Here is a 25,530-nt window from a genome sequence, read left to right as displayed (position 1 = left end):
CTCCATTTTTGTTTGCCTGAGATGTCTTTATTTTGCCTTCATTTTTGAAGAATATTTGCTGGGTTAGAATTCTAGCTTGGCAGTTTTTTCTTTCAGTGCTCTATAGATATTATTTCATTGTTTACTGACTTCCATTATATTTGAGAAGCCAGCCAACTATTAATCTTGGTCTCTTGAATGTATCTTTTCTTCCTCCCCTCTGGTTGCTTTTAAGTATTTCTGCTTAACTTCACTTTCAAACAGTTTGGCTATGATCTACCTGGGTGTAGTTTTCTTTGTATTAATGGAAAATCCTGTTGGGGATTCACTGAGCTTCTGAAATCTTGATTGATATCTTTCATCAATTTTGGAAAGTTCTAAGCATAATCTCTGTAGATATTTCTTTTGCCCCATTCACTATCTCTTCTTCTTCTGGGACTCCAATTACATTTATCTTAGACTGTGTCCCACATTCATTTTATGTTCAGTCCTGTTTCTTCCATTCTTAGGTTTTTTTGTGCTTAATTTGGATATTCTCTATTCACTTGCTTTCAGGTTCATTTGTCTTGTCGTCTGCTGTATCTGTTCTGATGTTAAGCCCATTCAATGAGTCTTAATTTCAAATATTGTCTCTTTTAGTTAAGGAATAATCATTTGATTCATTCTTATAGTTTTCAGTTCTGCATTGAAATTTCCCACTCTTTTGTCTTTTTTCCCCTATGTTTTCTTTAACATCGATAATATTTATTTTAAAGTCTTGTCGGCTAATTTTAACACCTGAACCATCTGCGTGTGTCTCTCTTTCTGTTTTTTCTTCTGATTAATGATCACACCTTCCTGCTTTTCCAAATGTCTCAATTTTTATTGTATGACAAATATCATGAATAAAAATAACATAGAGAATGATGTTATTATGTTATTTTCACTCCAGAGAGAGTTTTCCCTTTTTTTTTGGTCCAATCAGGAATTGAACTAAGACAAGGCTGGGTTGCAGTTTTAATTAGATTCAACCTACTTCTGGTTTCAAATGTCATGAAGGAAAACTAGCTGGAACCTGGTTTGGACTTGCTCTATCAACTGTGAGAGATTTATTCTGACCTTCAGACTCTTACCCCATGCCACTTTCAAATTTGGCAAATGTCTAGATGGGCCATGTGTTTGAAATAGGCTCTTTTCCTCAAGCAAGACTTTGTCTCTGAAATACTTCAATACTGTAGGAGACTTTGGTCTGACTTTTAGAAGCTCCTTAACTTCCCATACAGTCTCCAGATACAGCAAATATACCATGAGGAAAATACCACTGCATATATAGGGATCCTGAAGTTTCCAAATTGTTGCACCAGCCCACCCATTCTCCAGAATTTGTCATTTATTTTCCAGCGTCCTATCCCTCAATTCATGTGCTCACAGAATTGGATAAGATTCTGAGGTAAGAGGCAGCTGTCATGGCCTTTTCACCTTAGAATGGCTCATCCCTCTCTGGTTTATTTTACTTAGTTCTCTTTGCTTTCCCAGATACATGATGTTTGTAAAAATAAGTTTTTTTCAAATTATATAGTGTATTTTTACCTTTTGCAACAGGAGTGATAGAGAAATGACCTGTTACTTCCTACTCCATCCTATTCTGAATGAGAAGTTCCTATGTCCCAGGTTTTTTTGATGTTTTAAATTCTTTAATCTGTTCTTAGAGAGTGTCATTACATACAGTTGGTGTCATTTGCCCAAAACAAACCCAGAAAATATTAGATCGTTGCCTTTTGGTACTAACACCTGTTTCATTTCATACAATGGCATAGGTTAACATTTAAGCTGATTCATCTATTTGTTCGCTACTTGTTGAGCACCAGTTAGGCAGGAATTGTTCTGCACATGACTGGGGATATAATAATGAACAGAAAAAGAAAAAAATACCTGCCCTCTCAATGCTCACACTCCACTTTGAGGAAACAGACGATAAATCAAATACAAAGCAGGGTCATCAGCTGAGAATAAGGAAGGTAGAGAATGTGTTAGTTTTTGGGGATTTTTGGGGTTTTTTTCCTATTAGATTTTTGACAAGAAAAAGAGAAGATGTGAAATGGTAAGTTTAGAGAAGAGAGAGGAGTGAATGGACTAGGGAAATATTTTAGGATTGCCAGTGTTGATTGAAAAAAATGCACAATGTGTGAATTGTGAGTCAAGTTTTATTTGGGGTAAAATGAGGACTATAGCTTGGGAGACAGCATTTCAGGTAGCTCTGAGAAACTGCTCCGAAGAGGTAAGGGGGAAGGTATTATATATGATTTTAGTGAAGAGGGGTACATGCAGTGAAGCACACATTTTGGCAGAAGGTTGCTGCTAGTCACAAGGAGCAGATGTCATGGTTAATGATTTTAGTGCTTTTCTAGATGTGAGAAGATGCAAGAATTGGGCACGTAAAATTTTGTCCTGAAAATATCTGTCCTGAAAATTATCTGAAGACCTGCTCTGCCAGTGTTTCCCAGAGCACAGAGTGCCTCATTCTTGATCTCCACACTGATCTCCTTTCAGGGGGTGTTGAAGGTCAGCGGCTGCTAGAGGCAGATGGCAAGTGCCAGTTTTTAGTTGGCATCAGGCATCGCCAAACTATTTAGACATGAATTTTGAATGGTTGGGCTTTCTTCCATCACTTTCAGCTATTAAGGTGAAAGCACGGAGTAGAAGGAGAGTAGGATTTAGGGAAGACTGGGGCATTCTAGGCTAAGTACAGTGGAGGAGAGAAGAGCAAAGGAATCCAAGGTGTGTATGCAAAGCAGTAGTAGTGATGGACCAAGGAATCTAACCTGGATAAGTAAGGAAGAAAAGAGAAAAGGAAATAGTGTTAGGAACAGTGGATTGGCACTCTTGGTGGGAATGAAAAATTACTGAAGGGGTCCCTACAGTAAGTTAAACTGTAAATATAAGAGATAGAGAGTATTTACTTGAAATCAGGATGTTGGAGGCTATATAGTTATTAATAATGACAGCAGCATTTCTCAGTAGGTGAACTACAAGCATTTGGGGCAGGGTAATTCTTTGATGTGAGAGACTGTTTCACATTGGTCCCCAGACAGTAAAAGTCTGTAGCAGTCTCCTAGGAGCCCACCCCAACCTCCATTCCCCACCTCCCCACCCCCGCACACATGCACATTTCTAAGTAAGGTCAGAGCCACAGGTCTAGGGCATGACCAATAGATTTGGTGGTTGTGCTGGAGAGACGTCTACCAGCTAGGTTGTTTTAGGCAGCAAGTAATAGAATTCTTAAATAATACAGATTTCTTATCTCACTTAAGGAATCAGAAGTACACAGTTTCTGTGCTCTTATCAGGGTTAGCTTCTCTGTGATTTTCTTGGCGTTTCCCTCATGATTCCACATTACTGTCAAAGTTCCAGACTTCATGACTTCACACATCCAAAGACCAAAAAAAGAAAAAAAAAAGGAAGGTTCATTTCCTTTCATACATGTCTCACTTAACGGGACCTCTCAAGGTACCATTCATTCTAACGAGTTCACGTGCCTAATTCTTAACCAGTCCTGGCAATGTAGAATGAGATTGGCATGACTGATGGCAGCCTTATTCCTTTCGGCTGAGCCTACCTTGCCTAAGCGCACTGTAGCCTGATACCTGAATTTGGTGCACAAGCAGGAAGAGAGGGGTAGCTGCTGGGTAAACAGCCTCAACAGTGTCTGCATAAGGGGTTTGTGTGCCTGTGAAGCCAGTTGGATAGATCGTCTCTTTTATTGTTAAAGTCACTAAGAATAATAATAAAAAGAGTTGTAATGGAAGGAAGGGCAGTGGATAACTGTAATAAACAGGTCATGGGTCATACGGTAGGTCCTTGTTGGTTATCCATTTTAAATATAGCAGTGGGTACATATCGGTCCCAAACTGTATTACACGGGGAGCTCTGCCTCATATTCTGTAGAAATCTAAGTGGGAAAAGAATTTGAAAAAGAATAGATACATGTATATGTATAACTGAATCACTTTGTTGTATACCTGAAACTAACACAATGTTGTTAATGAACTATACTCCAATATAAAATAAAAAGTTAAAAAAAAAACCCAAGTAATGGGCATTTTAGCAGACCTGAGATTTATAGGGAGGACAGAGGTGACAAAGAGGAGGAAGGATACCTATCCCACCTCCATACCCTGCAGTGTGTGGGGTGTAGAAGGAAAAAAACTACTAATGTCCAGTGGATGTTTTTATTCTCCCCATTTTCTGCTCCCAACTTAGATGTCCTTAAAAAAAAGGATATTCTTTTAAAAATAATCAATACAGAAAGTACCAGTTTTCAACATGTCTTGAATCGAAAGAAAAAGAAAATGTGTAAGAAATACTTATTGGATGTAGAAGATCATGATTGAATGCACAATATGGTATATCTTATATCTTTAATTCAAATTAACAAATACTTGCTGACCACCATGCATATGAATATCATGATACTGTTCTCTGTACAGATGATGAAGATAAATTAGAAAATCTCCATCCTCTGAAGGTCACAGTCCCTTGGAGTTTTAAATATATATATAAATAATATAAATATATAAGTAATATAAGTTATGTAAAACAATATATAAATAATATTAGTAATCTAAAGCAGTCAGTAAATGATTTGTACTAACAAAAAATTATGGTGAGGTAGAGATTTACTATTTGGGGTCCCTCTATAAGCTAGCAGAGTAACTGTTTTAGGACCATTTCTTTTTTTTCCACATCTTTTAATGGTATCTGGGAATGAGCTTCACTAGATTTAATGTTTCTTTAGTACCTTGCATCTTCTCATTAGAACCACAAGTTAAATGAATAATCCCTATTTTAACTAAGTTGATGAGCCAGGTCGTCAATAGGTGGACCTCAGTGTTCATATATAAAATTTGGAAGGCCAGCACTTATACATATTCTATATTAACATCTCTAAACCTCTCTTCATACACCAGGCTCAGTTTTTCATACATCATCTGACATATGTTGTTGGGTTATCACATGATGACATTTTGTGCTAGGATGAAAGGGGGCTGAATAGTTGACTCACTGGCAGAATGTACCAACAGTATTTAAAACTGAAAACCTCACATATTAGAAGGTAGACTGTTTCCTACATATAATTTTAACAACATGCAATGGAGTTTTGTGGTTTAATTTTAATGTGTTTACATGCTTTTGTCAGTAGGTATATGCTTCGATTAGTACAATTAAATAAGGATTTCTCTAGAAAGAAATATATTGCTCTTAGTTTTTAAAATTTAGAGTATGAGCATATTTTTCATCCTTTCTTTTTTTTTTTAAAGAGTCAACACAGACTGTCCAGGCTCTGCAGTATTCAACTGCTGATGGTCCCCTAACAGCAAGTAAAGATTTAGAAATCAAAAACTTAAAAGAAGAAATTGAAAAACTGAGGAAACAACTAAGAGGTAAATTTCTGTGATTCATTATTAATTCTGTTTAGTAGATATTTTTAAATGTTTTATTCATGCACAAAACATTTATTGAGTACCTGTTATGTGTTACATGATGTGAGCTATGTGCCAGTGAGGGAAAAGCAAATAAAATGGTTCTGCTCTCAAGGAGCTCATGTTCTGGTCTTGGAAAAAGATAAACAAATAGTTTTTTGCAGTACGTGTTAAAAGGCCAGAAGAAAAATAAACATAGGTACATAGAGAGTACACAGGAGGAGCACCTTACCCAGAATTACATGAAAAAAGATGACTTTTTGGAGGACCTATTCATTTGGGATATTTGTCTGGCAAAGCATTTATATGAGTAGTTCATTTTTCAGTGTAGGTTAATTAAAATTAATTTTGAATTGTTGATATGCTGTTGATATGCTGATATGCTGATAAATGTTATATCCATTTATTCATTTATTCCATTCATTCAACAAATATTTATTGAGTAGCTACTATGTACTAGGTGTTGTTTTATGATCTTGGGATGCAGTACTAAACAAAATGATAAAAATCTTTGTCCTTGCTGGGGTGGAGGGCAAACAACAGACATTAAACAATAACTATGTAACTTTGTAAATGATACAGTATGTTAGAAGGTGATAAGTGCTTAAAAATAGAAAAGATTAAGGAGAATGGGTCAAAAGTGTAAGATGAGGTGTTTTATAATTTTAAATAGTGTGATCCATGTGAGAAAAATATTGAAGGAGTTAAGGGGCCTAGCCATGCAGTTAAATGGGAAACACATGTTACATGCAGACGGATCAGCCAGTGCAAAGGCCCTACTGTCAAATTGTGCCTCGTGAGTTCAAATAAAACATAAAAGGACAGCAAGGCTAGAGCAGAATGAGCAAGCAGGTGGAATGGATGGACATGAGGGTAGAGAAATTAAACAGGTGGAGAGGGCTCATTGCCTGATCAGTGGAGTCTTACTGACTGTTAGGTCTTTGGTTTGTTCTGTGGGTGAAATGGGAGCCTTCTGCAGGGTTTAGAGGCATCACATGATCTCAGTAAGAGTAAGGGGAGAGAGAGAGAGAAGGTACTATTTTAGCTAGAACAGTCAGACCTCTCTAGAAAAGTAGTTTTAGGCCAAAATAAGTGAAGAAAATAAGGATCTGACCCAGTGTCTTTTACAAAAAGGATTATTTAAAATGCAATATTAAGGCACATGGAGATTTTAAATTTGAGCATAATTTATGCTGTTCTATTTTTTTAAGTGGCTGTCCTCCTAATAAACATCTCTTTATCAAATTTCTGTAGCTTTATCTTTTTAAAACTAAGTTAGATTAGGAATATGATAAGTAGAATCATTTACTTTGCTTTGATATCAACACTAAAACATTATCAGTGGCACTGAATGTATTTGAGTTTTTTGGCACTAAAAAAGCAGTGAGACACAAGACACAACTAGGATGTTTAGTGATCCATATCACTTCAAAGAAGTGATATGGATTCGGAAAAACCTATTTACATAAGTCTATCTCACTTACATGTTCTAGGAGGGATTTTTGGTTTTTTGTTTTGTTTGTTTGTTTGTTTTTAAGATTCCTTGGGATTTTCTGGGCTGACCATCATGCATCTGCAAATAGGAACAATTTTCTTTTGCCCTTTCTGATCTGGATGTTTTGGGGTTTTTTCCCCCTTATTTCACTGGCTAGAACTTGCGGTACTTCGTTGAAGAAGAGTGTTGAGAACAGACATCCTGGTTTTCTTTCCTATCTTAGAGGGAAAGTATTAAGTCTTTCACCTTTAATTGTAATATTAGCTGTAGGACTTTTATAGATACTCTCATCAATTTAGAAGCTCTCCTCTATTTCTGTGTTTCTAAGGGTTTTATCATGAATGGGTTTGAATTTTATCAAATATTTTTTCTGCACTGATTGATATGAACATGTGTGTTTTTTTCTTTAGTTAACCTGTTAATATGGTGGATTAAATTGGTTGATTTTGAAATATTGAATCATTGGAATATTCACATGCCTGGTCATGGTGTATAATTATTTTTATATATTAATTCTATTTCCACTGTTTTGTTCAGGAATTTTTAATCTGTATACATGAGAGATACTCATCTTTGTTGTATTTTTCTTTTTTTTTTGTACTGCCTTTGCCTGGGTTTTTAGTTTGTTTTCTTCTTTTGTTTTTTGGCTTTTTAATGAGATATGATTGACACGTAACATTATCTTAGTTTCAGGTGTACAACATAATGATTCAATATTTGTATATATTGTGAAATAGTCACCTTAGTAAGATTAGTTAACTTCCATCACCGCATATAGTCATAAATTCTTTTTTCTCGTGATGAGGACTTGTAAGATCTATTCTCTTAGCAACTTTCAGATATACAATACAGTATTATTAACTGTAATAATAGCACCACGTTGTACATTACATCCCCAGTATTTATTTATTATATAACTGGAAGTTTGTACCTTTTGACCATCTTTCCTTCTTTAACCCACCCTGCACCCCCGTCTCTTGCAACCACCAGTCTTCTCTATATCTGTGAGTTCAGTTTGTTGTTATTGTTGTTTTTGTTTTAGATTCCACATGTAAGTGAGATCTTACTGTATTTGTCTTTCTCTGTCTGATTTATTTCACTTAGCACAGTGCCCTCAAGATCCAATCCATATTGTCACATATTGCAAGATTTATTTTTGTGGCTGAAAAGTATTCTATGGTATATATACAATTCCAGAAGTGGAATTTCTGGATCATATGGTAGTTCTATTTTTAATTTTTTGAGGACTCTCCATACTGTTTTCCATAGTAGCTGCACCAATTTACATTCTCACTAATAGTACACACGGGTTCCCTTTTTACCACATCTTTGCCAACACTTTTTATTTCTTATCTTTTGGATGAAAACCATTTTAACAGGTGTGAGATAATGTTTCATTTTGGTTTTGATCTACATTTCCTTGATAATAAGTGATGTTGAGCACCTTTTCATGTTGGCCATTTATATGTCTTCTTTAGAAAATGTCTATTCAGCTCCTCTGCCCATTTTTTGATAGGATTGTTTGTTTCTTTGCCATTGAGTTTATGAGTTCTTTGTACATTTTCTGTATCAACTTGTTGATCTTAAAAGTAAAAGTCAATTATTTTACCAGAAAAAATGGGTTTATTTGGGAATAGCAGAGAATTGCAGTTTGGGACAAGCAAGCCATGGCAAAAATCATAGGCAAGTTTAACAAACAAAGTGAGGAACATTTTATAGAGAAAAATGAGGAAGTCGGTAAAGGTTGTTTTGAATGAAAGTCCTTTGGAGAATAGTGAGAGTTCAGGGTGAAGATGGTTTCTCATTGGCTTAGTTCCTGGGGTAGTTGATTTCTTATAGGAGATGTGATGTACTGTCTTTCCTGTTGGGGCCTGTAATTGATGATTCCATTCTTGGAACTGTAATTGACAGTTCTTCCTGTAATTGATGAAGAGAGTTACTGTGTGAGAGTTCCCCCTTCTGGCCCCCCAACTCCATTTTAGTGAGACTTCCCTTTATTAACTTTCACAAACACCTTGTCAAATATTTGTTGATTTGCAAACATTTTCTCCCTTTCCATATGTTGCTTTTTAATTTTGTCTATGGTTTCCTCTGCTGTGCAGAAGCTTTTTAATTTGATGTAGTCCCATTTGTTGATTTTTGCTTTTGGCTGTGGTATCAGTGTAATGCTGGGCTCATAAAATGAGTTTGAGAGTATTCCCTCTTTTATTTTTTGAAAAACTTTGAGAAGGATTGATATAAATATCCTTATTATTTTTTTTAGTTGCTTGAAGTGTAAAGTTAGGTGTCTGAGAGTTGTTTTTCTTTCTTTGTTTTTTTTTTTTTTTTTTTTTTTTTACTGTAGGTGTTTATTGCCATGAACTTCCTTCTTAGAACTGCTTTTGCTGCATTCCAAACGTTTTGGTATATTTTTTCCATTTTTGTTTGTTTCAAGATTTTTTGAAATTTCCCTTTTAATTTCTTTTTGACCCTCTGGTTACTAATGTGTTAATTTCCACATTTCTGTGAATTTTTCCAGTCTTTCCCGTTATTGGTTTCTAGTGTTATACCTTTGTGGTTGGAAAAGATCCTTGGTATGATTTCATTCTTTCTAAATTTGTTAAGACTTGTTTTGTAACCTAACTTGATGTATCCTGAAGAATGTTCCATGTGTGTTTGAGAAGAATGTATATTGTGCTGCTGTTGGATGGAATGTTTTGTATATATCTGTTAGATCCATCTGCTCTGAAGTATAGGTTATGTCCAATCTTTCCTTATCAACTTTCTGTCTAGATAATGTATCCATTGTTGAAAGTATAATATTGAAGTCCCTTACTATTATTGTGTTGTTGTCTATTTCTCTCTTCAGATATGTTGTATTTACTTAATATATTTAGGCACTACAATGTTGGGGTCATAAAAATTTTTAATAGTTATATCCTCTTGATGAATTGACCCCTTTATTATTATATAATAAACTTTTTTTTGTCTCTTGTTATTATTTTTGACTTAACCTCTCTTTTGTCTGATAAAAGTGTAGCTACCCTTATTCTCTTTTGGTTTCCATTTGTATGGAATATCTTTTTCCATCCCTTGATTTTGAGCCTATGTGTGTCCTTAAAGCTGAAGTGAGTCTTATAGGCAGCATGTAATTGGGTATTGTTTTTTTAATCCATTCAGCCACCTGAGGTCTTTATTGGAAAATTTAATCCATTTATATTTAAAATAATTATTGCGTAGGCACGGATTTACTAATGTCATCTTATTGTTTTCTGCCTGTTTTACAGTTCCTTTGTTCCTTTCTTCCTCTCTTACTGACTTCATTTGTGAATTGATGATTTTCCATAGTGGTGCTTTTATTTCCTTCTCTTTCGTGTATCTACTGAAGGTTTTTGCTTTGTGGTTACTGTGAGGCATACATAAAATGTAACAGTCTATTTTATGTTGATGACAACTGTTTATTCTTCCTGTTTATTATATAATTGTTTCAATTATTTCCTCTTCAGATGTTTTAGAAGCACATCAGACAGGTTATAATGTTTCCTTAAACCATGAAGGATAATTTAGAAAGCTTAAGGCGGGAAAAAAATTCTATTCTATTTACCCGTATTTTTACGTGATGCTCTTCCTTCCTTCCTGATATTACTGCGTTCCTTGTTTTGTTGTTTGCTTTGTGTTTATAAAACTTACTTTAGCCATTTTTAAAAGGTAGGTCTGCTACCAACAAATTCTCTTCATTTTTCTTCATCTGAGAATGTCCTGATTTTCCCTTTATTCCTCAAGAATATTTTGCTGGACATAGGAGCCTGGATTGATAAGTTCTTTTGTTTTAGCATCTGAAAAATACTGTGCTGCTTCCTTTAAGTTTCATGTTTTCTGAGGTGAAATTCACTGCCATTCTGAGTATTTTTTCCCCTTATGCAAGAAGTTTTCTCTGGCTGCTTGCAAGTTTTTTCTGTAGTATTCTGATGTTTGACGGTGTGTTTTGGCATGGATTTCTTTGGGTTTATTCTGTTTGGTGTTTGTTCATCTTCTTGAATCTGTAGGTCTATGTGTCTTGGCCATATTTTGGAATTCTTTTAGACCCTATTTTTCTAAGTACTTTTACAGACCTGCCTACTTTCTCTTCTCCTTCTGGGACTCTGATGATGCGAGTGTAAGATCTTTTGTAAATCATCACACAAGTCCCTGAGGCTCTGTTCATTTTTGTTTCCATTCTGTTTTTTCTTTCCTGTTATTCAGATTGGTTAATTTCTATTGTTATACCTTCCAGTTCACTGATCCCTTTGATCCCTCCTTTGTGCTGCTGAATCTATCTACCAATATTTTTATTTTATTAATTTATAAAATTCCCATTTTGTTCTTTGTTAATCTTCCATTTCTTTGCTGAGACTTTCTGTGTCTTTGCTCAGGTCTTCTACTTATTCATTTGTTTCAAATATGTTTATAATTGCTCATTGAAGCATTTTTATTATAGCTGTGTTAATATCTTGTCAGATTATTCTGACATCTCTGTTATTTTGGTGTCAGCATCTATTGATTTTCTTTTCTCATTCAAGTTGAGATTTTTCTAGTTCTTGGTAGGATGAGTGATTTTTGATGAATGACTCTCGATCTTATTTAAACCTTCCATTTTAGCTGGTTTTTCCTGACACCATTCCAGCAGTGGGAAGGGGATTGCCATCTCCTTACTGCCAGGTTGAGGTAGAAATCCAGTTTCCCCACTTGACCTCCCTTGACACCCAAGGAAGGGCTCCTTGTTATTCTTGGAAGGGAATGGGAGTTCCAGCCCCGTGACTGGTTTCCACTGACACTGTGACAGGGGTGGCCTTATTACTGCTGGGCAATGGTGAAAGTTCTTACTCTTTTCTGATACCACCCCAATGGAGAGAAGGGGGAGATCCTCATTAATGCTGGGTGGAGATGGAAGTCCCGGTTCCCCATGTGGTCTCCACTGACACTGTGTGTGGGAAGGGGCTTGTTACCAGCCAAGGGGGTTGAAAATCCTGGCCCCCCTTCTCTTAATTACCCTTGTGGTATGTTTGGGCACTTCATTAAAACCTCATGTGATTGGAAATCTAGTTCTTCACTTGTCTTTCGCTGACACAGGTGGTCATCAGGCCACAGTGTTTTCTGTGGTGTTTAACTTGAGCAGAGTGGTTATTTTCTAAAACTTTTCTGTCTTGCTAGTTTACCCTCTTCTTGGTTCTTTGGCTAGAGAGAGTAGCCTTGTTCAAGCTTTTGTTCTCTGCTTCTGTTGGCATTTCTGCGTTGCTGGCTTCTTCAGCTCTAAGTCTGTGAAATAAGAACCAAAAAGAAAACCCAGGGAACTTACAGTAGTTTCAGTGTTCCTGACACACTGTGTCAGATTCCATTGTCCCTGGCCAGTCATCCTTTTTCTCTCCAATTTCAGACTTCTTAGTTTATTTTACGTATAATGTCCAGCTTTTAAAATATAAATCTGATCCCATCACAGCTTCAACATACATACGTAAATGTTTTCAGAGGATCCCCGTTGCCTCTGGGATAAAAGTAAAATTTCTCAATTCTAATTACAGGGTCCTTCATTATCTTGCATGTATTTTGCTCTCTAGATTTGTCTTTTGTTACTACTCCCTCACCCACTGATCCCAGCCATGGTGAACTACTTTTAGTTTCACCTAATCACCTCCAGGTTTTACACATATTTGGTTGTTGTGTTTTTATGTAGTCTTCTTTTTTTTCACCCCCATTTCATTCATTTTTTTCATCCATCCATCTGCCCATCCATCCATCTATCCATCCATCCATCCGTCTAAACATCTATTTCTTTCTTTCTTTCCTTTTGCTTGTTTGTTTGCTGGAAACACTCTTCACCTAGTAAATTTCTACTTCTCTATAAAACTTTTCACCACTGACACATTTTTAAAATTTTATGTTGCTTTACTTCCCTTACCTTACCACTAGACTATAAGCTCCTAGAAAACAGGGACTTTGAGTATTTTATTCATTGATATATCGAAGTGCCTATAATGATGCTTGCCACATAAAAACCCCTAAATCAGTATTTGTTGATGAATGAGTGAATGAACGACTAAATGAAACCTCACTCTTGGAAATCTCTGACCACTTCCTAATGTATCTTCTTACATTGTGTCTTTACAGGCAATCCCCAACACACTCACATCCCTTACATACAAATAAATGGTCCCTGGCATCACCCGAATTGGGGAAATTGATTACCATTAAATTATTGGTTGAAATGCCCTTCCTTTACTTTATTCCTACCTTCTCCCTAACGTCAGTGCTTATAGGATTACTCTACTCATTATTTTTTATCATTTCCCAGAGGTGGAATAGAATCAGTGAAAATAATGTTGTAAGAAAGGCTATATCCCTCTTTTTAGTATTCTTCCTTCACAAGCACTGTTTTCTTGGTCACGTGTTAGTCCCAGTGATACTCTAGATTTTATTCCATCTCCTCAATATCATTCATTAATTCATTTTTTAATCTTTTTTTAACATCTTTATTGGAGTATAATTGCTTTACAATGGTGTGTTAGTTTCTGCTTTATAACAAAGTGAATCAGTTATATATATACATATGTTCCCATATCTCTTCCCTCTTGCGTCTCCCTCCCTCCCACCCTCCCTATCCCACCCCTCTAGGTGGTCACAAAGCACCGAGCTGATCTCCCTGTGCTATGTGGCTGCTTCCCACTAGCTATCTATTTTACATTTGGTAGTGTATATATGTCCATGCCACTCTCTCACTTTGTCACAGCTTACCCTTCCCCCTCCCCATATCCTCAAGTCCATTCTCTAGTAGGTCTGTGCATAATATTAAAATGATCATTTTAACCATTTTTCAATGTACAGTTCAGTGACGTTAAGCACATTCACAATGCTGTACAACCATCTCCACCATCCATCTCTACTTTACCCATTAAACAATAACTCATATTCCTCCCACCCACTAGGCCCTGGCATCCACCATGCTACTTTCTGTTTCTTAGAATCTGACTGCTCTAGGAACCTCATATAAATGGAATCATAAAATATTTGTCCTTTTGTGACTGACTTATTTCGCTTAGCATAGTGTATTCAAGGTTCATCCATGTTATAGCATGTGTCAGAACTTCCTACCTTAATACAATATTCCTCAGTATGTATATATCATATTTTGTTTATCCACTTATTTATAAATGGACTATTGGGTTGCTTCCACCTTTTGTTTATTGTGAATAATAATGCTGCTTTGAACATGACTGTACAAATATCTGTTCAAGTCCCTGCTTTCTCTTCTTTTGGGTATATAATAAGAAGTGGAATTCCTGAATTATGTGGTAATTCTGTGTTTAATTTTTTAGGAATTGCCATACAGTGCCTCAAGGGTTATGGTTTGCACCTCTGTGTACTGTCTGTGTCCCTCCAACTCTACACTGAAACCACCCTTTCTCTGTCTCCCTCTGTCCCCTTTCTCTCTCTTTCTGTCTCTGTCTCTTTCTCCCTCACACACACAAACACACACACATACTGTCCTACAATATGTAAGTAAAGGAGAAAAATAGTGAATGGAGGGGAAGGTAATAGGGAAATCTGTTTTCCTTCATCATGGTTAGAAGTAAAATCTCTTCACATCAGAAGAGTTATGGATTATTTGAGAAATAAGACCATAATGGAAAAGCTGTGACACTGCTCTTGTGTATCAGAGAGAGAGGTGCTTTGATTGTTCTGTCAGCCTCCTTCTGACTCCAGCCTCAGTCCCTCTGTAGTTTATCAGTGTTCTGCTGTGAGTGCCACTGTAGTCATGCCCTTCTCTTAATTCCTATATCATCCATATAACCTGCCACACAATTTGTATTTGATTTTCTCCTTTATGATTTCAAGAGTGTTACTCTTGTCTTCCTATCTCCTTCAAGACAGAGACCGTATTTTATATTTCTCTTATATACCACACAGTGCAAAGAAAATTCCTGTGTATTGTGCCCTCCTTAAATCCTTATTACTAACAGACTGAGTTTCAGGATTCTACTAGCAGCAGTGAGTTAAGAATCATTTTGTTGCTATGAGCTAATCTCACTTCCCTAGTACTGCTTTTCAATTTAATCACTAAAATAGTTTTAAATAACTTCATCTAAATGTTTTGGCTAGTCATGTTGCCGTATATTTAATAGATATTTTTGATAGTCTTAGAGGATTTCTTTCAAAATTTTAATCGAATTTTCTATTTGTTGTAGTGAAAGTGAAGGTTCTTCTGCCTGAGCCATTTTATAAGTAGTTGGCCAAAGTTCAATACATTCTGAATTTTTCTTGATTTGGGGTTTTTATCTTTGGCGATACAAAATTCTGTGTATTCCAAATTACAAGTGCTATACTTTTCTCCATATTAGAGGGTTTTACAAGTAATTGGCTGAGTTTGTCTTCTCCAACTTCTTTAGCCAGTACATTTCCTCATGTACTTCTCATAATTTACCTGTTGTTGTTTAAATGAATATTTTGAGTATTTTAGGCATTTTTAAAGTGTCTGAAATATGAGTCATGAAAATCTGACATGTATTTTGTATTATCTACTTAACAACTCCATGGCAAAGCTGCCAACATGAAATGGCTGGGATAAAACTAAAATTTAACCTATATTGAAATAAAACAATAAAAACATTCTTAAAGACTGTTGAAGCTATCACATTTAATACATTTTGCTGTAAACTTCATATGATGCAGACATTTTATTAAATATTGATACTTTTTTAGTTTCTAACACAGCAGTTTAGATAAATGGATGACTCAATAATTTGCAAAAATTTTAACATGCTAGGGGAAAACTTTTCAAAGTAGAAGAAAGGAAGTGAGCATTCTCAGAAGGCATTACTAAATGTACCATGTTACTTACTACTCTAGATTGATATACCTTAGCCATAAAATTTGATTAAAATGACCCCAGAAATGATAGAAATCAGCTGTGTCACATACTAAATTTTGACTCCAAGTTATTAGAAATAACAAACTAAATTATACCTACTTTACAAATCATTGAAATCCTAAAAATGCTGAAAAGTTAAAATAACAAAAAAATTTTAAGATATTTAAAAGAAATTAGTATAAACAGAAAAATTCCCACATGAAATGCTGAAATTTGAGAATGATAAGATGTAATTTTCTGAATATAAGACTAAATACCCTGTGATCCTTAAGATTAAACATCCATTGATATTTTTTTATTGTTCTTCAAGGAAAACACTTAACACATACTATTAAGACAAAATGAAAACTGATTATATGCAACTTTGCAGATATTTTCAAAATTGCTAAAAACTAATACCTAATATAAATAAGCTTTTAATAAATCTGTAAGTTTAGGGCACTGAATATTAGTAAATTATTTTATTTAAGGAACCTAGAACCAGTTAGTGTGTAATACACGGATACATTTAAGTTACTTCTTGACTACAGGATTTGTCTATACAAATGAAATGCTCTTTTCAATAGAACTAATGTATTATAAACACTTCTTCGTTTATTGAAAGCATCAAACTCAACAGTGTGCAATGCTCTGTGCATTTGTTCCCAGCCTTTAATTTGCGAATGAGCCACCTGAGGATCTTGTTAAAATATAGATTCTGATTCATTAGGTCTGGGGTGGGGCCTGAGGATCTGCATTTCTGACAAGCTCCCAGAGGATGCTAATGCTGCTTCTCTGGGGATGACACTCAAGAGTAACAAGGCTGTAAAGAATAGAAAATATCCAGAACAAAATTAACAGTGAATGTGTTTAGATTTCTCTGTTTTCACTGGCTTCAGTTCTTTAATTTGCTAATTTACTTTTGATGCCAGGTATATTTCATATCAATTTATTAAATTTTATTTAAGCATATGTTAAGATTAATTATTTTATTTTATTTTATAATAACTCTTCTGAACTTACAATGTTATACATCACTTGATTACATTACTTTTTAAGTTGGAGAGGTTGATGTAAGACTGGTGGGCTGTAGTTAGCTCTGATACTCATTTAGCAATGTGACCTTAGGCAAGTTACTCAACTCCCTGAGCCTATTTCAAATATTTGCTTTTAGAAATCAGAGTTTATTCTTCAAATCACCACTAGTGAAACCAGGCGGGGTGATCTGGAACCACAACGTTACAAGCAAAACCATCATCATACAATAATTTGAGTAATATCAGCAGAGGAATGCTAACTAACAGTAGAGGAAAAGTTATCTATTTTGTTTGATTGGTCGTGTTCTTTTTTGTTAGTTTTAAGTTTTCAATTGGTTCTGAAGATACTGTTTTTTGGAATTATGGTCTTTTTTTTCTAATAGATATGAAGGCATTTTTGCACATAAATTCTGTGCAAAACTTTGCACTTAAAATTTGTTCTTCATCCTGGCATTACCTATAAACCATCTTTACAGTGAACTGATAAGCACTTAATTTTCATGAGTCAGTGGCATGTGGTGTTGATAAGCTGAATACCAGTTTCAAAATACTTTATTTTTTAAAATTTAGTTGCTTTAAACCTTGGTTTTGAGTATTTATTTTTATGCAAATAGTAAAAGAAACATTGTTTCCTGTTTTTAGAATCAAGTCACTTGGAACAGCAACTTGAAGAAGCTAATTCTGTGAGGCGAGAACTAGATGATGCTTTTAGACAAATCAAGGCTTATGAAAAACAAATCAAAACATTACAGCAAGAAAGGGAAGAATTAAATAAGGTAAAAATACATAGATAGATTGTTAAAGCCTTTTCTGAATTCTTAATCTTGTTTAATTTGTATACTGAAAGCATTCATAAGGAATTACAATAATATATAGTATACTTTGTAAAAAGATGGTTTAAAAATTTAAGAATTATTTTGGTGTATGACATTTGATGAATGGCTAGTTATGAAGAAACTTCTAAATTTTCGAGGCTTCAAAGTTCAGAATCTTTTGTTCTTTTGGAGAGTTAATAACCAAAGGACTTGATTAAAAGTAAATGTTATTGAAAAAGAAATATTATGAAGAAGTGAGAGAATAGTAAAAATCTGTTAGTGTCTATGGAAGAATGAAAAATACAGGCATATTTTCATTGTGACTTGCTAATATGAGCATTCTTTAAAGATTACGATAGAAAATTTCTTTAATTCTTTAATAATTTTTTTAGATGTCAGTTTATCTTTCAAAGCATGGATGAATAAGCTGAAGTTACTTTCATAAGAACTTTGTGAACACGTAAATATTACTATAAACATCAACAAAATTTGTTAATATCTAGGACACAGTAACACAGTCCAATAGGATATATAATATTCGAGCACTAGAGAAAAATACTTTACATAAATGATATGCTGTGTGTACTTTGCCTTTCATTAACAAATTTTAGAATGTTGGAATTAATACTAGCCAATGCAAAAAAGAAATGAGTGGTTTATGGCATAGTATAAATTGTATTCAATGATGTTGTATATAATTCATTGATAAAACAGATGAAGTCCTTCTGGGAAAGACTTATAAGTCTTGCTGCCTGTAAAGAAATGGAGGTAATTAAAAATAAAACAAATAACCTTTTGCCGATGAAGCTAATCAAAAAGATTAACAGAGAAAGCTATGAAGGTCAAAGTGAATTAGATTAGTATATTTTTACTTTTTTCTTGATGCGCTTTCAAGCAGTGTTTTGTATAGATTCATTTATATTCATGGTCAATTTAATATTTGGAATTTATAACATATCCTATTTGTTTTAATAATATTATATTAATAGTTACTATGATGTATTTAAAGGTAGGATTACTCAGCCAAACTTGGTTAACATAATAAGGATGAGCATCTGATATCTAGATTTATAGTAACAGGTACTTGGCCAATTTTTAATAAGTTTTAATATTAAAAATCCTTTCAGTATATTTTGAGAAGAGAGTAGTACTGAAATGAAACACATCATATTGATAAAGAATTTTAAATGATTTGCCTGATATCCTACAGGCAGCAGATATTCTTTTCAAGATTTTTTTCATTTGATGCATATAAAAAATAAATGTACCATTATATAAGTTTTGACGCAAATAATAAAATGAACCAAACATCCAACTTAAGAAATAGAGCGTTACCTATTTTGTGACATAGCCCTGGGTAGTCATTTCCTATTCCTTTCTCATTACTTCCCTGACAATGGTAATCACTGTTCTGAATTTTATGTTAATCATTCCCTTAAAAAAATTTTATCACATATTAGTGTATCTCTAAACAGTATATTAGTGTTGGCTTTTTTTGAGCTTTGTAAAATGGTATATGCAATCTTTTGCAATTTGCTTTTTTCACTCAACGTTGTTTCTAAGATTTGTCTGTGTAGCTGTTGATCATTTATTTAGTTGCTATAAAATACACCATTATGTCAGCACCCACAATTTACTTATCTAATTTTTTGTTTGCAGACATTTAGGTTGCTTATAATTAATAGCTACTATACATGATGCTGCTATGATCATTCTTGAACATATATCCAGACACACACACACACACACACACACACACACACAAACACGAATAGAATAATTGGGTCATACGCAATGGAAATAGTGTATTTTTTATGATGATGTCAAATCATTTTCCACTGCTTCTACCAGTTTATACTCCTACCGATAGTGTACAGGAGTTTTTATATTCAACAGTACTTTATATTACTAGATATATTATTTTTGGCCAGCCTAATCTAAGTTGACATTTTAGGTCTAAAATGATGTTTTAGTATGGTCTTAATCTGCATTCTCTAATTACTAATGAGGCTGAGTATCCTCACACATGTCCATTTATCATTTAGATTTCTTCTTTTGTGAAATGCTTCTTAATATACTTTATACATTTTTCTGTTGGGTTGTTTGTCTTTTCCTTATTGGTTTCTAAGAATTTTCTGGACATGCTAATCTTTTATCGATTATGTATGTTACAGATATCTCCCAGGTAGTGGCTTGTCTTTTCATTTTGTTTATGGGAGCTTTTGACTAACAAAAGTTTTTAGTCTTAATGTAGTCAAATTTATCAATCTTCATTTTTATGATTATTGCATTTGCTGGCTTATGTAAGAAATCTGAGGTAAAAAACAATTCTCCTAAATTTTTATCTTGGAAGTTTTTAAGTTTGGTTTTCATATTTAAATTTTTAATGCATCAGAAATTTATTTTTGTGTATCATATAAGGATCCAATTTCACTTTTTCCCATATGGCTAGCCAGTTGTTCATTTACTAAATAGGCCCTCCTTCCCTTAGTGATGAGCAGTGTCACCCCTGTCATATGTTAAATTTCCATTTATGCATGGGTCTATATCTCAACTCTCTATTCCTTGAAAACTGTGATGGGATTTTGATTAAAATTGCATTAAATCCATAGAGCAATTTCAAGAGAATTGACATCATTATAACATTGAGTCTTTACGTTCTTATCCATGTTTATTAATATCATTCTAAATGCACACAAGATTTCAAGAGCAAGGAAAGATTATTACGATTTACATTCAGAAAAGCAAAACAAGACATAAACCAGGTGGCTTTCCTGTATGCCCGTTCTTACCCTTTAGGGCAACACAATGAGAGGTGGTTGGATAAAACCCTACACATATGGAGACTGTATGGTAGAGAAAGAGCCCTGAAATAGTGAATCAGGGTGTTTACATAGAGGAGAGAGGCAGATGCTTCCTACTTCCCCTCTATCTCTACCCACCTTTCTGCGGGTCTCCTTGGAAACCTTAAGAGAAGGATCTAGGACTCTTTGGAATATAAATAAGTCACTCCAGTGGAAAGATGTGTCCAAGTCTCCAGCTCTATAAAGAGATTTTCTCCTTGGTACAGGCTCTTATCTCTCTCTCCAACTCTCCTTGAAATGTAAACACATAAGTCCAGGAGTTAAATCTCTTTGGAGTTTTCTCACTACGTATCTAAATTAGTCATAAATTACTTTACAAGGCTTGCTTTTAACTCATGTTCCGAGTTTCAGTAAAATTTGCTTAGAAAGGCCTAACTGTACAAAAACATAAAATTATTTTCTCTGCAGTCCCACAGTCTTTTTATCCACAAACATAGTATGTCACTCTGTATCGTTAAAGTATTTTAAAATGTTTCTCCATAAAATTCTATACAGGTCTTGTTTGCCTTTCCTTAAATTTATGATTGTAAGTTTTCATATTTTAAATGGTACCTTGAAAATTATACTTTCTTACTGATTTTGTTCTAGGAACATTGCTAAACTCTTATTAATTGTAATAATATATTTGAGATTCTTTGAGGTTTTATGAAATAATGACAGGTTTTTTCCTTTGTCTTTTGATTTTTTTTTTTTTACTTTTCTTTCTTTCCTTGTCTTACTGTATAAGCTAGGACCTCAAAAACATTCAATAGAAGTGATGATAGCAGGCATCCCTATCTTATTCCTGATTTCTAAGAAAATAATAATGTTTTCTGTAAGTTTTTGGTAAATACTTTTTATCAGGTTAAGAAAATTATCTTCTATTCCTATTTTGCTAATCATTTTTATCAAAAATGGGTATTGACTTTATTAAATGTGCTTTTTTTGCACAGTATTGCAACAAATTCCTAGAAATTTGTTAATATCTATTGATAGAATTATATGATTGTTCTCCTTTAATAAATTGGTTTGGGGCTTCTGTGGTGGCACAGTGGTTAAGAATCTGCCTGCCAATGCAGTGGACACGGGTTCGAGCCCTGGCCCGGGAAGATCGCACATGCCGCGGAGCACCTTAGCCCCTGTGCCACAACTGCTGAGCCTGTGCTCTAGAGTCCGTGAGCCACAACTACTGAAGCCCGCGCGCCTAGAGCCCATGCTCCGCAACAAAAGAAGCCACCGCAATGAGAAGCCCATGCACCTCAATGAAGAGTAACCCCCACTTGCTTCAACTAGAGAAAGCGCGGGTGCAGCAACAAAGACCCAACTCAGCCAAAAATAAAAATAAATTGGTTTGATGACTTACAGTTATAAACTTTTTCTACCGTTAAACCATTTTTACTTTTCTGGGTTACAACTGAATTGCCCATGTATTGTCTCCTAAATATTAATATGATAATATAGGTAACAGTTATGTTGCATCTGTTCTAATAGTACTGTTTTAAGTGCTTTACATTTATTAGCTCATTTAATCTTTTAAAGAACCCTGTGATTTACGTAGTAGTAGTAGTAGCAGCAGCAGCAGCAGCAGTGGTAGTAGTGTTTTTATTTTATAAATGGTGAGATCCCACACAGAGAAGTTAGGTACATTTGCTCAAGATCATAGGGCTAGAAAGTGGGGGAACTGGAATTTCAACACAGGGAGTTGAGTTCCAGAGTTCATGTTTACCCACTTTATATATCACTGACCTGATTTCCTAATAATGTCTTTGGGTTTTTTTAGGACTTTTTATTTGTTTTCTTCAATGAGATTGGCTTTTTTTTTTCTCTCTCTTTTTTTTTCCTTTGGTATCAAGATTATACTGGTCTTATAGAGTTAGCTGAGTAGCACTGCCTCTTTTTCTGTTCTCTAGAGAAGTTTGTAAAACAAGAATGTTTTGTTCCTTGAAACACATTGGAGGAATCATCTGTAAAACCATCTGAGTCTGGAGATTTTTTTTCCCACTTGGGGGGATGGGGTTTTTTTTAGCTATTGGTTTAGTTACTTTAATTGTTATAGGACTATTCAGGCATTCTATTTCTTCTTGAAACAGTTTTGCTAAATTTATTTTTATAGGAATTTGTTCATTTCTTAAGTTGAAAAATTTACTGGCATAAAATTTTTCATTGCATCCTTTTACCTTTTTTGATTTCTCCTAGATTTGTAGTGATAACCTCTCCTTCTTTCTTCATATTATTTCTTTGTGCATTTATTCTTGTTCCCTTGTTTGACCTCACCAGATATTTAGTGAGATCAAAGAACAAGCTTTTGGCTTTGTTGATCTTCATTATTCTCATGTTTCCTTTTCATTAATTTATGTTCTTTATTATCATCTCATATTGGCGGAAGCGGTTAATACATTGTTTTCTCTTAACTTTTTATGTGGAATTTCATTGAATTTCAACTTTTTTTTAGTTTCAGTGTAAGTATTTCAGGCTATAAATTTCCCCCAATGTATATACAATACGTTTTACTGCATCCCCAAGTTTTAGTCTTTACTAAACATTTTTATTGTTTTCTGTATTTAAAATTTTTTTAGTTCTAAATATTTTAATACCCTTTATGATTTTTCTCCTTGATCTGTGAGTTATTATGGAATTTAGCCTTGTTATTTTTTATTTCTATTTTAATGGTAATATTATTAAAGAATTTGATCTGTATGATATCTGTTCTTTGAAATCTACTGAGAATTACGGCATGATCTAGACCTTTTCATTTTTAAATATTCAATATATGCTTAAGAAGAATGTGTTTCCCATTGTTGGATGCAAGCTTCTAAATATACATGAAGGTTATTAATTGAGCTTTTCAAATCTTCTTTATATTCACTATTTTTTTAACTGCTTGGTTTATCTATTAATGATTGAGAAATTGGATTTTCTCATGATGATGTATTCACCAGTTTTTCTGTGAAGTTCTAGCATTTTTTTTCTAATATATTTTGAGTCTATCTTATGGAATGCACAAAAATTTAGAGTGGAATCTCTTTCTAGTGAATAGAATTTTATCATTGCTATAATGATGCTTTTTCTATTTAAGTCTAGATTTTATTTCATAATTTGGTATAACAAACTGCATTTAACTGGTGAACTTACTCCTTTTATACTTATTTTGATTACTAATCTATATGGACATGTTTCTACCACTTTTTGTTTTCTGTTTGTCATGCATTTTCTATGCTTATCTTTATCTCCTTTCTCACTCTTTTTTTTTTAATTGGAGTAAAGTTGATTTGCAATGTTGCATTACTTAGTGCTATACAGCAAAGTGAATCAGTTATACGTATACACATATCCACTCTTTTTTAGATTCTTTTCCCATATAGATCATTAGAGAGTATTGACCAGAGTTCCCTGTGCTATACAGTAGGTCCTTATTAGTTTTCTATTTTATATATAGTAGTGTGTGTATGTCAATCCCAATCTCCCACTTATCCCTCCCCACTTCCCCGCTGGTAACCATAAGATTGTTTTCTACATCTGTAACTCTGTTTCTGTTTTGTAAATAAGTGCATTTGTACCATTTTTTTAGATCCCACATATAAGCAATATCATATGACATATGTCCTTCTCTGTCTGACTTACTTCGCTTAGTATGACAGTCTCTGGGTCCACCCATGTTGCTACAAATGGCATTATTTCATTCTTTTTATGGCTGAGTTTGCTCTTTTTTTAAATTGTGGCAAAATATATATAACATAAAATTTCTATCCTAATCATTTTTATGTGTATAATTGAGTAGTGTAAGGTACATCACATTGTTGTGAAACTAATCTCTAGAATTCTTTTCATCTTGAAAATATTTTTCTTGATTTTTAATTGAGGTTTTTGTTTTCTTGTTCTCGTTTTGCTCACTACTCATTCTAGCAGTTTCTAGTAGTATTGAATTTTATCGTGCATATTTAACAAAGTCTAAATTTAATATCTTTTTTTTAAATTTAATATTGGGTTGGCCAAAAAGTGCCTTCGGTTTTAAAGTAAAAATAAAAGACTTATTTTTCATTTTCACCAAGAACTTTATTGAACAACGTATTCAACCTTTTGTCCCACTACCTTCTGCCATTTTTCAGGCAACTTCATAATTCCATCTTCCCAAAACTTTTTATCTTTCTGGGCAAAGAACTGTTCCGGGTGCCTTTTACAGTCTTCCAGGGAACTGAAATTTTTTCCATTAAGAGAATTTTGTGAAGACTGAGATAAATGGAAATCTGAAGGTGCAATGTCTGGTGAATACGGCAGATGAATTAGACTTCCCAGCCAAGCTGTAACAGTTTTTGCGTGGTCATCAAAGAAACATGCGGTCTTGTGTTACCCTGATGGAAGGTTATGCGGTTTCTGTTGACTAATTCCAGATGCTTTTTGTTGAGTGCTGCTTTCAGTTGGTCTAATGGGAGCAGTACTTGTTGGAATTAATTGTTTGGTTTTCCGGAAGGAGCTCATAATAGAGGACTCCCTTCCAATCCCACCATATACACAACATCATCTTCTTTGGATGAAGCCCATCCTTTGGTGTGGTTGGTGGTGGTTCATTTCACTTGCCCCACGATCTCTTCTTTTCCGCATTGTTGTACAGTATCCACTTTTCATCACCCATCACAATTTGCTTTAAAAACGGTATGTTTTCGTTACGTTTAAGTAGAGAATCGCAGGCAGAAATACGGTCAGGAAGGTTTTTTTTGCTTAACTTATGTTGAACACAAACATCAAAGCGATGGACATAACCAAGCTGGTGCAAATGATTTTCAGCGCTTAATTTGGATATTTTGAGTATGTCGACTGTCTCCCGCGTGGTATAACATTGATTGTTCTCAGTTAATGTCTTGATTTGATCACTGTCAACTTCAACTGGTCTACCTGACTGTGGAGCATCGTCCAGCAAGAAATCTCCAGCATGAAACCTCGCAAACCACTTTTGACACGTTCAGTCAATCACAGCACCTTCTCCATACACTGCACAAATCTTCCTTTTGTGTTTCAGTTGAGTTTTTACCTTTCTTGAAATAATA

The 25,530-nt window shown here is 34.3% G+C and overlaps 1 protein-coding gene across 19 annotated transcripts in view; it reads left to right on the top strand.

The window, feature by feature from the left end:
* The window catches only part of CDC42BPA (CDC42 binding protein kinase alpha), a 325,266-nt gene that overhangs the window by 184,711 nt on the left and 115,025 nt on the right, over positions 1-25,530 (top strand). For all 19 annotated transcript variants that reach the window (XM_030868499.3, XM_060304871.2, XM_060305121.2 and 16 more), the window contains 2 exons: positions 5,277-5,399; positions 17,473-17,606. In XM_030868499.3, coding sequence (XP_030724359.1) covers positions 5,277-5,399; positions 17,473-17,606 — 257 coding nt within the window. The remainder of the gene's footprint in view (positions 1-5,276; positions 5,400-17,472; positions 17,607-25,530) is intronic.

Source organism: Globicephala melas, chromosome 1 (assembly GCF_963455315.2).
Source record: "Globicephala melas chromosome 1, mGloMel1.2, whole genome shotgun sequence".
NCBI classification, from domain to species: domain Eukaryota; kingdom Metazoa; phylum Chordata; class Mammalia; order Artiodactyla; family Delphinidae; genus Globicephala; species Globicephala melas.
Note: the sequence above shows the minus strand (reverse complement) of the source record. Positions and strands in the feature narration are given on the sequence as shown.